At 38.2% G+C, this 17,101-nt stretch overlaps 1 protein-coding gene across 1 annotated transcript in view; it reads left to right on the forward strand.

Annotated features, from left to right (window-relative positions):
* Nucleotides 1-17,101, forward strand: part of NISCH (nischarin) — a 39,499-nt gene that overhangs the window by 1,445 nt on the left and 20,953 nt on the right. Inside the window, exons 2-12 of the mRNA XM_035106124.3 lie at nt 5,622-5,705; nt 7,309-7,491; nt 8,644-8,692; nt 9,682-9,845; nt 11,680-11,775; nt 12,606-12,701; nt 13,101-13,253; nt 13,635-13,703; nt 14,046-14,231; nt 15,018-15,146; nt 15,652-15,765. Of these exons, the coding sequence (XP_034962015.2) occupies nt 5,622-5,705; nt 7,309-7,491; nt 8,644-8,692; nt 9,682-9,845; nt 11,680-11,775; nt 12,606-12,701; nt 13,101-13,253; nt 13,635-13,703; nt 14,046-14,231; nt 15,018-15,146; nt 15,652-15,765 (1,323 nt within the window). The remainder of the gene's footprint in view (nt 1-5,621; nt 5,706-7,308; nt 7,492-8,643; nt 8,693-9,681; nt 9,846-11,679; nt 11,776-12,605; nt 12,702-13,100; nt 13,254-13,634; nt 13,704-14,045; nt 14,232-15,017; nt 15,147-15,651; nt 15,766-17,101) is intronic.

Genomic DNA, 17,101 nt, shown 5'->3' on the forward strand with positions numbered 1-17,101 from the left:
AGAAGCCAACATACCCAGAATCTTACAATTTAAACATCTCAAACTTCTTGGTTACATAAATGAAAATGGGTGTGCCTCCTAGTTTTGTTTTAGCTATGCCATTCTCTTATGAAGTCTGAGCCATTCTCATCAATGAATTTTTTAGTGTGAAAACACATTTCTAAACCTGTTTATGCCTATTTTAATAGTATGAAGGGGTAAGAATACTTGGCACCACATTGGTTTAAAAGTGATATATATGTTCCATTTCTAACGCTACATAGATGCATGCCTCATTGATTGCATTTTTAATACATAAAGTGTAAAAAATCAGGGTACAATGAAAATTATTTACATAATGTGAGATACTTGGCAGAGATAGAACTGCAGTGTGAGAGTTTTGAAAATATTTTCCCCCTTGAGTACATGGGCTAGCTAAAATAAGAGAGAAGGGGGAGAAAGCAGTCTAGATAAAGTACTTTCAAAACGTAATTCTTTCAATCTGTGTGCAGAGCAGATAATGATATTATAGTGACTAATCCAGCCAAAATTAGGCAAACAGTCCTCCTCACAGTGCTAATTTTAGCTTGTGCCTTGTTTTGTTAGTGAATGCTTTTATTTGCTGGTTATACCCAATGCAAAACAAAGAGAGTGGTAGGTCGCCTACCACAGCAACCTCATGATAATAATAAGAAAACCATAGACAAGAAATATGTTTACTGATTAAGTAGACTGTAGTCCAAAAGAGCATATGCCATAATAAACTGGTTTGCCTTTCAGGTGCTACAAGATTCCTTTGGGGTTTTGTTGTTGTTGTTGCTGCTGCTGCTGCTGCAACAGACTTAACGGCTACCCCTCTAAAAATCTTCACTCTGATAATAAGATCTCCCTCTAAAAAAGTAGTAACTATGTGGCAGCTCTCCACTTTTGTAAGATAATGGAGCTGCAGCATCCCAGGTAACTTGTGATGATGGCAGCGTTTTTATTTGTGAGAGTCACCAATGAATTTCCTTACACAACTATATAAGTTAAGCAAAGTAAGTGATACTTTCTCCTGCTTAAGAGTCAGCAGTGTCTGGCAGCCATTACATCAATCCCTACCCTCTCTCAGATCTGCTTTCATGACTAGTAACACAGTTCAGTAAGGGTGCAACCCCATGGCCCCTTGTCAGATCTACTTCTTTGACACTGGATATCCAAGAGGTCAGCTCCTCCAACTCCAGTGGCTTAGCGTGGTTTGCCAGTGCCCAAGTGAAGGCAAGTATTGAGCCTCCTAACCTGTAGGAAGAACCTTTGCCTTCATTGGCATGCACTCTGCACAACCTCTGTGGCTCCTTCCCTTTTGCACACCTTTCTCCACGCTTGGAGAAAAAGGTGGCGGTGGATTTGGTTTCGAAGAACAGCGCGTGGCAACAGAGTGCCGCGCTGTCGGGGCTGTTGTTGAGTGGGCACATGACCCTCCCTGCTGCAGGGCAGGCTGAAATGAGTGGGAGCATCTCTGCCGAGGCTCAGGGCAATGGGCGGAGGAAGCCAGCGGTGGGCAGGACAGGGCTGTTGGCCATTGCTCAGGCATCACAGTGCTTGCATGCAGTGCTGCTGCTGCTGCCAGATGGAGCAGTGCAGGATATATGTGCACACCTCTTCAGGTTGGGGCATTGCCACTGCCTCAAGTCTCTCCGTCCATTCACCTCTCCCACAAGCAGGAGACACTGTACAGCTGAGGAATACAAGGTCCCATCCTCTCCTAGCTCCTGTTTGGTGTCCTGCTCAGGTGAAGCGGGCAGGTGGGACAGGGAGTGCCTTTGGCCAGGGCAGCAGCTGCAGCCTCAGAAGGAAGGAGTATTTTGCATGTGCTCAGAAGGCACGTCCCTATAAATTTTTGAACCCAGAGCAATCGCCCTGGTGCCCCCCCCACTATGCCACTGTCCCAACACCCTGGGCCAAAAAAGGGGCAGTTCTAAAAGTCCTCCTGGTCCCCTGACATGCCTCCCTATGGGAAGTCAGGGACACATTCTCCATGCTTTGGTGCAACTGGGGATAGCCAAAACCCCATTTATATTATGCACATATATGTTCCCATCAGCCTACTTGGCAATACACATTCTCATCATTTATTGAACAACTCACTAGTATCTCTTCATAGGAATTAAGTTGCACTGATTAAAAATGTACAGTATTTTAAAGTTATGTTATATGGGGGGGCTTAATAAAAATTAAGAATTCTTAAACAGCTGAAGGTAAGCACATTTGAGTTGCACTTATTTCAGGTGAAATGACCCCCCCAAGTTTGTGCCCAAGGTTCTGCATGTATTTTTTCTTTGTTTCTGAGAATTATGAACAGCAAGAAGCCCTTAGGAGACTTTCCCACCCTTATCTCCCCACGACAGCTTCCTGCACCTAAAGGTGTGGGAGGCTGCCTGAAATCAAAGGGAGATACAATGCCTTAGTAAGGTGGACAAAGTAATTCCCCCTGTGTCCTGCCCCATCCCATTCTGGAGAGTTCCTTCATCCTCAGGAGCGGCTTTTGGTGGGCTGCAGATGAGACAATGCAAAGATTTCCTTTTCCAAACTTCCTTTTTAAGAGTCAATCTGAAAATGTGCAAAATTGTTTTTTATGAGAGATTTTATATATACTCTGTATTTAGTGCCCCTAATGAAATCTGCAAGCTCAAAACACATAGCTTATCTATCAACTTGGATAATAGCATTGCCCTTTGTAACTGCAGATCTTCCGATTATTACTAGATAATACAAAGCAATAGCAAGATTAGTGACATTGATGATGAAGTGTACATGCTTTGAAGCTTCATTTACAAAAGGATTGTGCTGTGAGAAATGTAAAAACAACTCTGTCTTCTCTCGTGTGTAAATAAATGCTGATTATTGTGATTCTAAAGACACAATCCAGTAAAGTGTGTGCACAGAGAAGAACTGAGTGCACAGCCTGAGCTTTCTTTGAAGTATTTGCTGCTGCAGCTCCTACTGCCATGGTTCAATTTGCAAAACAGCTTGCTGCCTCAACAGCCAGAGCTGCTGCAGTGAGAACTTCAAAGAAACCTCCTGCTGTGTGCATGGTTCCCCCTCCTCCAAGTGCACATGGAGCCTCTGTAGATTGCAGCCACTATTGTAGCTAGGTTGCTCCATATTATTTCATTTGTATTGTTCCATAGAAATAAGCAGTGAAAATAATTGATTTCGGGTAGTGGATTCTCATTCCAGAAATAGGCACGTATTCATCAACCTTCAGAATACAAGAGTAAACACTCTTTTCTATTCTCTATATCAGTGAAGGGACCCCTGACCATTAGGTCCAGTCGTGACCGACTCTGGGGTTGCAGGGCTCATCTCACATTATTGGCCGAGGGAGCCGGCGTATAGCTTCCAGGTCATGTGGCCAGCATGACAAAGCCGCTTCTGGCGAACCAGAGCAGCACACGGAAACGCTGTTTACCTTCCCGCTGTAGCGGTACCTATTTATCTACTTGCACTTTGACGTGCTTTCAAACTGCTAAGTTGGCAAGAGCTGGGACTGAGCAATGGGAGCTCACCCCGTCGCGGGGATTCAAACCACCGACCACCTGATCGGCAAGCCCCTAGGCTCTGTGGTTTAACCCACAGCGCCATCCGTACAACATAGTGGTATGTTAATCTGCCCCCCCCCATCAATTTGCTATATCAGTATTAAAATAGGACAAGCTGTGAATGAGATAGAGACAACCCTGAATATATGCTTAGTTCTGCATGAGATTTGAAAATGAAGCAATTTTTAACCACTCTTGTATTGTCTTGTTTGTAACATTCAATATTAAAAATACCAATGTAGAGGAAATGCCAATCATAGATCTGGTTATCATTAGTGATTCACAACCCTCTTCCTTAGTTGCTAATGCAGGGACTAATGCATGATTACCGTATATGATTATACTATAATTGAAATGAAGCATACAGGCTGCATTCAAACAATTGTATCTTGACTGCTTAAGCCATACTATGAGCAAACCTGATGAACTTAAATGCAGCTCCTTTGCCTTCCCTTCCTGTGAGCAAAGCAGGAAGTGTCCACTTAACTATACCTTCCCATAACATACAACTTGAGAAATGGTAATTAATGACTTCCCAACAAGCCAGAATGTTAAACTGACCAAAATTGCTGCTTTTAATATCATGCTCCTAGAAAAACATCAATATTGCTTGTTCTAATAGAGTAGCACCCATATAAATTTCGGGAAAGAGAGATCTGATGAGAAAGTATTGCTCAAAAACTCTGTATGTTAGGCCTAAAATTCTACTTTGTTAAAATACAGAATAAGTAATTATTAGTAACCTTTGTTATTAATACAGTACTTAGTAGTAGAACAACCCTCCATCCTAGAGACAAAAGAGGATTAGGAGTGCCTTATCTTAAATTATATTATGATGCCTTTCAACTTGCACAAATAATGCATATTATTAATGATTTGCTGGAGATCTTGTGGGTTCAAATGGAATTATTCTGCACCACCCCTTCAGTTAATGCTCCGCCTTTTAAAAAATCCTTATTGAGTGTGTATTGGGAAAATACACAATCCCTTTTTTCAATTGACTTTAGGGTATGGAAGAGATGGTGCTATTATTTAGCTCCATCCACATCCCCTTTAATTCCTATATTGGACCACCCAGCTGTCTGCCTTACAAACATATATGTACAATATATCTGAATTCTAAAGGTATCCAATATTTACAATTATTAATAAGGCCAGCTATGGGCTCCTCCCCAGGATCTTAGGATATCTTGGGAGGGTGACCTTAAATGTCAGATTCATGAACATAAATGGGATCAAATATGGGTGAATACTCTATTAAAAACTAACTTCTAGGATTCAAGAATCCACTCTAAAAACAATACTTACCGTAGATGCTATTGCTATTGGACTCTAGTGTGCCTTTCCAAAATCAATGCAAATATCTCTCCACTATGCTGGCAATGCTGTAATACTATGTGATGTTTTATATGGTTTTTGGATAAAGGTTTTTATCATTATCTCTCATATCTAAGCTCAGTCACTAACACCAGATACAGTCTTCGCCTTGTTTTCAATAGAAAGCAATACTGATCTCAGAGTATCTCATGACGCTTCCTAGTGGCTGAATAATGTCAATAGGCTGTCACTGGGCATGTGCTTTTGGTGCAAGAAGGGCTCTGAGGAGAGGGAGGTCTGCTTGTCTTACCTCTGTTCAGTTCTTTCTGTCTGCTCCTTTTGCCTTACTTGTCCTTTCAGTATTATGTCCAGTTTATCATAGAGCACAGCATAAATGTGATGGAAGCGTTGCAATTCATAACTGTGCTGGTTTCTTGTTGGCAAATCACAATGGCTTGCTTGATATAGGATATCATTTTTGCTGTAGGAAGATGTGTGTGTGTTCTTCAAATTAAACCAATAACTGGTACCTGAATATTGCTGGTAACAGGCCTCTGCTTTGTGTGACAGTCTGCTGTACTTGCACAGGTTTAGGTATTCTCGGCATGTGCAGCAGCTCAGAACTTAACTGGCAGCCTTTATTTAATGTTACACAAACACTGGAGGGATTTTGTGTCTGAATGTGTAAATATTGGCCATCTTAGGTTCCTTGATCAGCTAAGAGTTGTATTTTATTTACGGTAGGTGTACATCATTCAAGTGAGCATTGGGAACCATCAGTGGGTAGTCAAACATCGATACAGTGACTTCCATGAACTTCATGAAAAGGTAAATATCCTCATGTTTAAAATGTTTATTGTAATGACTCTGCTGCTGTTTTATTAACATTGATTTATTACTCTTCTTCTAACCCGGTGTCTCAATACATTTTATATATAAAATAATTATAAGCAGTTAAAACACAAAAAACAAAGATACCCAACATTGAGATTCTCTTTAAAAAGAAAGGAAAGCCATATGGGAGACCGCACCATGAGTGGGAGGGAGTTTCCCTCTCCCCCAGCATATGGCTTTGTGACATAGAATGCTAGAGTTGGAAGGGACCATGAAGGCCATCTACTTGAACTCCCAGATTTTCGTTGATGAGAATTTCACACAGAAAGAGCTAAAACCTCCCTCTTGCTATGTGGCAGTCAGAATCCAGACCCCTAGACACATACAATTGAGTGAGAGCTGTTGCTGAAAGGGAAAGGGAAAGAATAGTTAACATTTAATTGGCCAGTAAGCTGTTAGATACACACAGATGAGCAAATTCTATTGAACACAGTAGGGCTTACCTATGAGTAGAAATGTGTGGGATTGCACTGAAAGTAAATTATATTAGGTAAAATCTGCTTGGTTTTTTTAACCATTGCCTATGGAAAATAACTGATCTGCTTATGAAAATCCAAGCTCATTATTTACATGGTCATAGTAGGAACCTGGTCATTACTTAATTTCTGGTACCTGCTAGTTTCCTACTCTTAGTGGTGTTAGAGCCTTGTGAGTGATAATATGTCATCATTTGGTTCCTGAGCTCATTAATGAAGAACATTTGCTGACTTTAAAGTTCAGAATTGTTGAACCATAATGTAGACTATAACCTTTCCCCTACCCCCCCAAAGAGAAAGGCATTCACTTCATTAGGTTAAAAATTAGGTTGGAGTGGAACTCTGCTCATGCAGTGAAGCTTTTCTGACTTGCCCTCCTCTCCCCAAAGACCATTCCTGAAGATCAGCAGATCTTCTGGAATAGCATAGGATCGGATGCAGCAGGACAGGAAGCTGGGTGAATTCAGCAAAGCAGTCTTACACAAATGAAGTCAGTCAGTCAGTCAATTTTATTACAGCAAGAGCCAGCAATAAAAAAAACAACACAACTCCAAACAAAAGATCAGCAATATCATCATCGGAGGGCAGGACAAATTGTTATAATATGTTACTCAATAAAAGACACAAATGAAGTGCTATTTCACTACTGCAAGGTATCTCTGGATCGAAGCCAATGTTATTCATTTCATCAATATTAAGAACCTGCTCTCCTGGCACTATCTCTGTTGTTCTGCCAGACCTTTAAGGAAGTTTGTCTGTTTGGGGCATTTTTGTTGTTGCTGTTTGTATTGTACAAATCTTTATTGAGACCTTAGGGTTGTTGTTTTTTTCATTTAAAAAAAACTGGTTTGGAAGGTTTTAGGCATGCAAAGCAGTATGTAAAAGCTTTTTAAAAAGATCTCACTTTATATTACCTTGAGTTTTCAAAAACTATATTGGTAATTACTGACTAAAGAAATATTTTATTGCAATTTGGCCCTAATTTTTAGTGTAAAGCAGTGAACGTTAATTTCTGAAAATACTGATTCATTTAGGAACAATCTTAACACTTTGTCTTACAGCTTGTTTCAGAAAAGAGAATAGATAAGAACCTGTTACCTCCTAAGAAGATTATTGGCAAGAATTCCAAAAGTTTGGTAGAAAAGAGACAAAAAGAGTTGGAAGTCTATCTACAAACTCTCCTTCTTACATTTCCCTTGGCTGCACCCAAAGTATTGTCCCAGTTCTTACATTTTCATTTATACGTAAGTTGCATTCTGCCATTCTTCACTACGGTTTGTATGGTTTATTGTCAAATATTCTGAGTTCAGTTCTTATTTTGATCTTAAATGGCATGGGGCTGATGAGAATTGTAGTTCTCTATGTTGCCAACCTGTGTTCTCAGAAATATGCCTTGAAATGACCAGTGTGAAGTTAGGGTTTTTGTGCCTTTCATCTATTGCTTTTCATAGCTTGAGTTTCAGAAAACCTCTCAGCACACTTTCTCTTCTGTATTTGTAGTCATCCTTTTTTAAGAATCCTGCAGCAGAAGAATTTGTTTGTTTGTTTTAACCCCTTTTACATATTATTTGAACTGTGACCAGAGTATGTTCCATCAAAGACTAATGCACAGGTGCTAAATGATTACGTTTCATTGCCATTTATATATTAGATGCATATTTTGATGTTTAATGATTTCATATAGCATTTTCTGATTATGCATTTGTAGTTCATTCTTGCTGAATTTTCTTAATTGCATTTAGCTCCAAATATTGACTGATTAGCAGGATAATGTCACCGGGAAACAATTGTCATTCCTTACGTATTTCCCTTTCTTTTCTTTTTTATGGATTTCTTTTTTAATAGGAAGATTACCAAAAGTAATCTTCCTATTTTGAAATAGCTTCCTCTCTCAAGTTGTTCATTGATACACACCATCTGCATCTGATACAGCAGTTTTAATTATTCTACCATTGAGGAAATGACGCGGTTGTAACTTGTGCAATTAGAACTGCAGTAAAAGGAAATAGCTTCCTCCCTGTCTTGTGGATCTATTTTTCCAACAGTAGCTTAGTTCATTAAAAAGATTTTTAAAGAAAAAAAGAAAAATAAACACACAGCCTTCATCTCCACTGGGGAATAATTTCAGACACTTTTTCTCCCTTATTGGTCGAGCACCTAATGAGTTGAACTAATGTCTTCTGCAGAGTGCTGTGATGTACTGGGTATATAAGGGATAAGGTAGCCTCTCAGTTAATTGACTTAATTTCCTGAGTATAGCCAGCACTGAACAGCACTCAATGTTTGGATTATTTTAATTCTGTATTATTTTTTAAGATGTATTGAATCTTGTTTTATGGGTTTTTAAAAAAATGTTTAAGTTTGTGATTTTTCTTCCATTTGCTTGTTCTTTATAGGAAATCAATGGAATCACAGCTGCATTGGCTGAAGAACTCTTTCACAAAGGTATTTTTAATTTTTTTTTTTAAAAAAATTGTACTGGCCACCCAGTAACATATATTCACTGCATCACCCACAAAACAGAATATGGTATTAAAAGTACAAAGCAGCAAGAACAGCATTAAGAAAAGTTCATTTTTGGCATGCATACAATAAAAAACTAATCATAAAATTGAAAAGCCCAGATTATAAAAACACATGTTATTTAAAAGGCTTGAGTGAATAAATAATCTTTCATTGGTGCTGAAAAGACTGTAATTCCTCTAAACACGACATAATTATTGGCATGTGTGCTGTTTCTCTATAGCTAATTTAGGGACATACCTGGGCGTGAATCTATTGAAATCAGTATGGCTGTCATCGGAACTGTCATATATGGAACTGTGCTCTTAGATTTGAAGCTAGCCAAAGCAGATGTGCATGTTTGTATGTAACATGTCATCAAGCACATATAATATCTGTCTTCCTCAGTAACTTTTTGTGTGTTAGGTGATTCTTTTTATACAGTGGTCTGTCACATCACATCTTATATTGGTTGGTAGAGGTGGGGCTCTTGCCAAAAGTAAGGGATGTACACCAAAATCCAGTGTTGCTTCAGCAGACTTGCACTTGCTCAATGAGACTTGACCTTCCTCTCCTCTTCCCTGCAGCCCCGTGATTACCCTCAGAATCTGCTCCTGGGGGACCCTGGACAACTTTAAACACAGCTAAAATAAAATAAACTAGATGTTTTAAAAAGCTTTTTCAACTTTGTCTAAAATCACACCCCTTTGTTGGACTTCATTAAGTGCTTACATATGCAGCGGGTGCTCAGCTTGGTACTAAGCATTATGATATATAGAAATCCCATTAAACTTTGCAAATTCTGGTCAGAAATGGAAAAAAGACTTAGAAGATTGCAATCATCTATAAGGCAAATTGTAGCATTTCAGTTTTATTGTTCTCCCAGTAATATTGGTGAATGCTTGCCAAATCTCTCTATTTTTGTTTCTCAGGAGAGCAGTTACTTATGGCTGGCGAGGTCTTTAATATCAGACCCTTGCAGTTGTATGCTATTACTCAACAACTTCGTCGGGGAAAGCCAACATGTGCAAATGGAGATGCCAAAACTGATCTCGGTCACATTCTGGATTTCACATGTAGACTCAAATATTTAAAGGTAAATGTGTTCTTTTCAGTTTTTTTAAATTTTGAAATAAATTCTACATGTTGATAATTGCAATAAGCAGAGATTGAATACTGTCCTGAAGTTAGTTCCAGACCATCACAAATCATCTTTCTACTCATTCTTCTGTAATACAGTATTTTAATTTGGATAGTATTGCTATGTTCCAAATTCTGTTAAGCCATTCTGAAAATGGTGGAGTGATATTTCCCCCCTTGTTTGCTTCTTTACAAGTATTGCTAGTAGTAAGGAGATGAATTGTCATTTCCAAGTCAACATCAATAATGAATTCCTTTAAATAACCCAATAGTAACAGCTTTGGTTCTAATGGTAATATATATCATTTCCCTGTCTAGGCTCCAGATTGTAATTCAAACAATCTGGATTATAGGACAGTGCCAAAATATATTTAGAAAGTCTGCCCATGCTTCTTTATACGTCCCAACAATTTATTCATGCTGACAGACAAATCTGGCTCAATCTATATGGTGTCAAATTCCATTGGTTCTGAGTTTTAAAATACTTTTCTTTGTGTGTTGATAGTACATTTATTACATAAAATTTATATTCTGCTTGATTGTAAAAACAAACCTCAAAGTAGTTTACAAAAAGTATTTAAAAAAAACAAACTTGTAGCTTCCTTAATACAAATTCATTGCCATTTCTCAATGTCCAATTCTTGCCCTGCACATCTTGCCCATTATTTCCTTGTAAAAAGTACATGATAGATCTCTTAAACTCTAGTATCAAAATGAATAGTATTCCTGTCTGGTTGTTGATCAGTGCCTCACTGCAATTGCCTTCCCTTGATTCACTATATTTCCTATGCAGGAACAGTACCACCTGGGGATACTGAAATTTTGGTGGTCTTACCATGACTTCTGTAACTACTTCAGATGATATTATATTTTGCCCATTCATTAAATGTTTAATTATGTGCAAACCAAATAATTGTCGCTTTGATATATTTGCCCAGTTTTTCTCTTGGTATCTGCAGGTAAATATGTTCTAATATAAACATTTTAACACCAGGAATGGAGAAGAGTCCTCAAAGAGCCAGTGTGGTGTAGTGGTTAAGAGCGGTAGACTCATAATCTGGTTAACCGCTCCTCCACATGCAGCTGCTAGGTGACCTTGGGCTAGTCACACTTCTCTGAAGTCTCTCAGCCTCACTCACCTCACAGAGTGTTTGTTGTGGGGGAGGAGGGGAAAGGAGATTGTTAGCCGCTTTGAGACTCCTTCGGGTAGTGATAAAGCAGGATATCAAATCCAAACACTCCTCCCCCCTCCTCCTCCTTCTAAGAAAAATCTATTGTGAGTTATTGTATTGGCCAGCACAGGATATTGTTTTAACTACTCCTTAAAAATACTGAGTCAGTTTGCCCATGAAGAAGAGTCTTTTAACTCAAACACCATATGGTACAATATACCCTGTTTCTCCGGAAATAAGACGTAGCCATAAAATAAGCCGTAGCAGGATTTTTAAGCATTCAAGGAATATAAGCCATACCCTGAAAATAAGACATAGTGATAGGCGCAGCAGCAATGCCGGCCGTGGCAGGAGGAGGAGGAAAAAAATAAGACATCCCCTGAAAATAAACCATAGTGTGTGTGTTTTTAGGAAAAATAAATGGTATAAGCACAAGGTGGCAGTCTTGTTTTAGCTGCATATGTGTGCTGCATCTTTAGATGGTTGTCACATGATGTTACATTGAATATAGGTCCTGGGAGCAGTAAAATTCGCCTTTTTATTTTTGCCAGTAAACACTTGTGGATTATTCATCATAATTTGTACTTAACTTAGTAATATCTTAATTTTTGTCTTTAGATAACAGGCACAAGTGGACCTTTGGGAACCAGTAACATTCAGGAACATCTTTTGCCTTTTGATCTATCAATATTTAAATCTCTTCATCAGATACAGGTATAGTTGAAAAAGAGTTCGGTGAAGCCAAGGACCGAAACTGGGCCTTTGTGCATGCAATATATGTCTGAGTTTTTTGGTCCCAGATTTGAAATATTGCAGAACCTTCATTAATTGTCCTGAAAACTGATAGTTGAATATTAACCTGGAGATTGAGGGGTTTATTGCCCTACTCACTCTCAGTGCTATGGAGCCCATAAGCCTCCTTAATTTTCAGAAGATCAACAGGCCAGAAAGCAGCTGGAGTGCAGGGAGCACAAGTCACATAGTGAAGATACAACATTCACTCAACATTGTTGTTGAGAGGCAAATAAAATCTTATTTTGCTTTCTCCATTGCAGCATTTGAGATGTCATCTAGGAAAGTTGTTCCAGGTGATAAAGATCTTATTGAGATCAGGCTTAGAGAGAAGTGAAGTAGAACTTTTGATCACCTGCACTTAGAGGAGAAAGTTGCCCCTATCTGCTTAGACTATGATGTGGCACAGTCAATTGGGATCAGTTTCAGTCCGGAGATGTTTTCATCACAGACCCAGATATTTACACAAACATCTGGACTATATTAACTTCTTTTCAGTGCTTTATCTGCTTAGGTTGATGTTTGCTGTTGAATATTGGATTTTGTAGTATTGGGTTATAATTATGTGGAGTAATGTGTTTTTTATTGTTTATATGTTGTGGTGCTGATTTTATCCCAGCATGATAGATTGATACTGGGTGTGCTAGAGGTAAAGGAGTAGTTGTAGTAGTAGAGTAATAAAAAATGGAATTTTGCTTTTCTCTGATGATCTTCATTTTGCTTTATATTCCCTTTTTAATAAAAACTAACAGATAAATCACTGTGGCGCCAAGGTTATTAAAGGGCTGACCTCCTCAAAGCACACTTTGGCTACACTGAGTGTTCAGTTCTCAGCAACATCAATGATGGTAAGACTGAAACATTAACCATTTGCAATTATATCATGTGGCGGTTGTTTACAGTTTTTGACTGTTCACAAAGTAACAAAGTTATATTCAGAATTTGAATGTAGGAATGTAAGCATATTTTTGTGAGATGTCTTGTTGAGATAGTTTTGCAGCTCAGTCCTAAGCATTTATACTTGTAATCCCACCAATATCAGTGTGACTTATTAAAGTGCATACATTACTTTGGGTAAAATATCTTATAACTCAGGCTTTTAAAATGTAGGCTTAATCTATCTCTGCACATAATAATTCTTGAGGGGAAATGGTTTACAAGGCTAAAACTTCTTTGGGGGAGGGGAGGGGAAAAAGTAGAAATAAAAAGAATTTCATTCAGCTCAGCGTTCTCTGTGTTTCGAACAGGAGATCCTAGTTCCTGAGGCCTATGAATTTGACCAGTGGGAGCCAGAGGGTGCACCTTCCAGTTGTCCCGTGACCGCAGTTATTCCAACATGGAGAACTTTAACAACCTTAGATATGAGTCACAACAGCATAGCTCGAATTGATGAATCTGTGGTAAGACCATATTTTTAAAAATGTATTTAGACAAATTTTAAAAGGAAGTGAGTGGTGCATATTGTGAAATGATCAGGGATGCCCAAAAGCCTTCTTCATTTCATAGTATGCTATAAAATGATCGAGGCTTCTGAACACCTTTGCCAAAGATCATGCTTAGTTGTATTTTTCCCGTTGAACTGCAGAGAGCTATGCTATATTGCAAATTGCTTTTGAAATTTCCCTTACTTTCAAAAGAGGTTTGCCTTGTTGCTTTTGGGCTCTGCTTGAGAAATTAAACTCCTAAATTCCTTTGGGGTACATGGCACTAATCATGTTGTTGTTCTCATTCCAAACAGTGTTCAGTATCCACACTAAAAGGTTACTCTTCCTTTGTTTTAGAAACTTATGCCGAAGATAGAATTTCTTGATTTAAGCCACAACGATGTACCACTAGTGGAAAACTTACAGGTTAGCTTTGACATCTTTGATAATATTATACTATGCATTTTTGTTTAGCTCCTTAAATTTTGGCTTATGATTTGATATTGAACCTGCTTGATTACCTTTCTCTTGGTAAGTCTGTCTTCAGTGCAGTTGTGGAAGTGAGCTTTGCAATACTTTAGCACTTAAGAGATTTACAGTGAAATTGTATGCATGTCTGCTCAGAAATAAGGTCCATTAAGTTGATTGTATAGAATTACCGCTTTAATTGCTGTGTATAAATAGCAACTTTATAAAGCCTTGGGGTGTCAATTTATGGCACAAATGCTATTAAATTAACATATAATCTGCTTATGTTTTCTGTTGTAGCATCTCTACAACCTCATTCATCTGGATCTATCCTACAATAAACTTGCAACGTTAGAAGGTATTCATACCAAAATTGGGAATATCAAAACACTGAACTTAGCAGGGAATCATCTGGAAAGACTTAATGGCCTCAACAAACTATATTCTTTAGTCAACCTGGATCTTGGCAACAACAAAGTGGACCAGGTATTATGGAGCACAATCATATACATGTTTACTCAGAAGTCTTACTGAGTGAAAAAAGTAGTGTTAAGCAATATGCGCAACTATTTTGGGGGTCTACAAATTAGCATGATCTCATACTGCAAATCATGCAATCTGATTCCTGTTCATCTCCATGGAATCCTGAGCATCTTTATTTCCCCTTTTTAAATAAGACAGCAAAGTTCTAACCTTATTGTGTGGCTTCCGTCTACTAAAAAGCTCAGCTTATATCTCTCTGCAATGGCAATTTCTCCACTCATTTGTGGACTACATGATGTCAAACAGACAAGCCATTGCTTGTTTCTGTATCTTTCAAACATTTGTATTATGTAATAAAATAGGTAAGTAAAATTTATGGGAGGGAATGTTACTATCCCCAATGGAACTATTTTTTTGGGATTTTGAATAAAACTACACAAATTAGCTTTTGTATATATGTTTAATTTTAATGTTAATTCAGTTGTACTTTATTTATTTCTTTATTATTGTATTTTATTGAAATGTATGTCCTTTTTAAAAAAGCTCATTTTGTCTGGCTGGAATCTTCAGTCCTATTTCCACCCATTCTTCCAGTCTCCCTAGCCCCTCATAATCATAAATCTGCACTCTTTTGGTGCAGAACCAGCAAATGTCTTCTAAATATTATTGTCACAGAATAGGATTCTTAATAAACTGTTTTAGAGATACATTCTGCAGCCTCTCACTATAAAGAGAGCAATCAGAAAATAATATATGGAAGAATTTATTTTATATTCCTGTGCTTTTCAGATTGATGAAATAAAGAATATAGGAGGTCTTCCATGCTTGGAAAAGATTGTCTTATCCAACAATCCTTTGAGTATTATTCCCGATTACAGGACCAAAGTGCTAGCTCAGTTTGGGGACAGAGCCTCGGAGGTAAATGTTCTCATACTTAACATTTGATGGCATTTTGCTTTTGTATAATATACAGTGTGAAAACAGCAAGTTTTTTGAGAAGCAGTGTGACATGTGAATTGTTCTTGATAAAACTAGTAGGGCCCACAGCATATGAAAACGTAGTGATAGAGCCCAAGTTTTTCATGAAGAAGTTACTAAATTCAGTCCCCAGTATCTCCAATTAACTATACTATCAAGTAGCAGGGGTAGGAGAGACCTGTAGCTGAGACTTTAAAAAGGTGCTACCACTCAGGATTGACAGTACTGGGCTAGTTATTCCAGTGTTTAAAATCTGCTTTGCCAATTTTAACTAGTTCATACGATAAAGCAGCAATCTTAAGTTGAGATGTCTGTCTATATGTCCTTGAGTTCTAAAAGCTTTGTTTTAACTTTTGCATTGATTTAATATTGTCTGGGTAAGCTAATGGAATTCAAATGGTTTTTCTGTAGCATATTTATTATGGTTGGTCCCTTGGTTTTTCAGGTCTGTTTGGATTATACTGTGACCACTGAAAAAGAACTTGACACTGTGGAAGTGTTGAAGGCTATTCAAAAAGCAAAAGATGCAAAATGCAGAATGAACAACTCTGATAAAAAGGTGAGATATGGATGGATAATGAAACCTGTCCAATAGGATGCTTGTAAACTTTATTTAGGAAGAAGGCAAGTTGATGTATCAAATTATGTGGTGGCCTGTTTGAAGACATTTCTTTGTGTACTATACTGAAATTTCCATTTAGGCAATATCTTCTCCCTCATTTCGCTGGCATTCCTTGGTAGTGTTTGGACATAATGCAAAATCATGGTTCAATGTTATGAGAATGAGTCCCTGAAGGCATGCGTGTTTCCTGCCCCACTGGCACAGCTATGAGGAGATGGGAAACTTTCGTAGAATGTGATCAGCATGCAATATTGCAATTTCTAGCACAACTAGATTATAGTGGGGCTGCCCAGAATCTGATCCAGAATATGCACTGGTGCAGAACGCTACAGCAAGTTTGCTGCATGCTATTTCTAGAAGGATAAATCATAGAACATCAGTTCTGCCGCTTGTATGCTATCATGTTGCTTACATTAGTGTATAAAGCTTTGATTGGCTTGGAAGCAACATACATGAAGGAGTGCCCCTATGATCTATACAGATGAAGGTGTTTAGGAAATGAAATACAACTAAATAATAATAAAAATATTGAGCAATGGGTATTAGACATATTTCAATGGGATGTAAATCTCTAGAGGTCTGCATGTAAAGTACACAGGTTTTTTAGTTATCTGCTTAGTGGTAAATATTATTTTAAACTCTAAGAAGTATTGATCCTCCATGTGCAGCAGGCTGTGGTCTTGGTTGTATTATAAAACCCACATCAAACTACTCTCTACTGGAAAAAAATTGTGATATTGCAAGGTCGTCATTGTCATTCTCTTCCCCCCCCCCCCGCCTCCTGATTTTCCATTTCCCTCCACACAGCCATAACTGGTCTGCTTGTTATGACTGGGCTGTTGCTTATTAATATACAGTAACCATAAAACAACAATATAGAATATACAAAATGAATCTGCAGGTACAACTATAAAATCATACAGAACTTCACAGCTGCAACATGTTAGAATTCCTATGGATTGTACTGTTAGCACATCTGGATACGTTTTTTTGTTCCTCAAGGTTGTCCAAATGTTTTGTGTTTTTTGGGGAGTTGTGAAACTGCACATGCTTAGAGTATTGGTTGCTTATTTTTTGCATATTTGTATCTTGCTTTTCCTCCCAGGAGCTCATGATTGTGTACATTCCCCTCCCAACCCTTTCTATCTTTGCAATAGCCCTGCAAGGTAGTATAGGCTAAGTTTATATATGTACACACATAAGCAACAGATATTTTCAGTAGGTGGCATGCAGGGGGCCCAATCCACATCAAGTGTTCCATAAACAGGAAATC

This window comes from Zootoca vivipara, chromosome 2 (genome assembly GCF_965207765.1).
Source record: "Zootoca vivipara chromosome 2, rZooViv2.hap1.1, whole genome shotgun sequence".
NCBI classification, from domain to species: domain Eukaryota; kingdom Metazoa; phylum Chordata; class Lepidosauria; order Squamata; family Lacertidae; genus Zootoca; species Zootoca vivipara.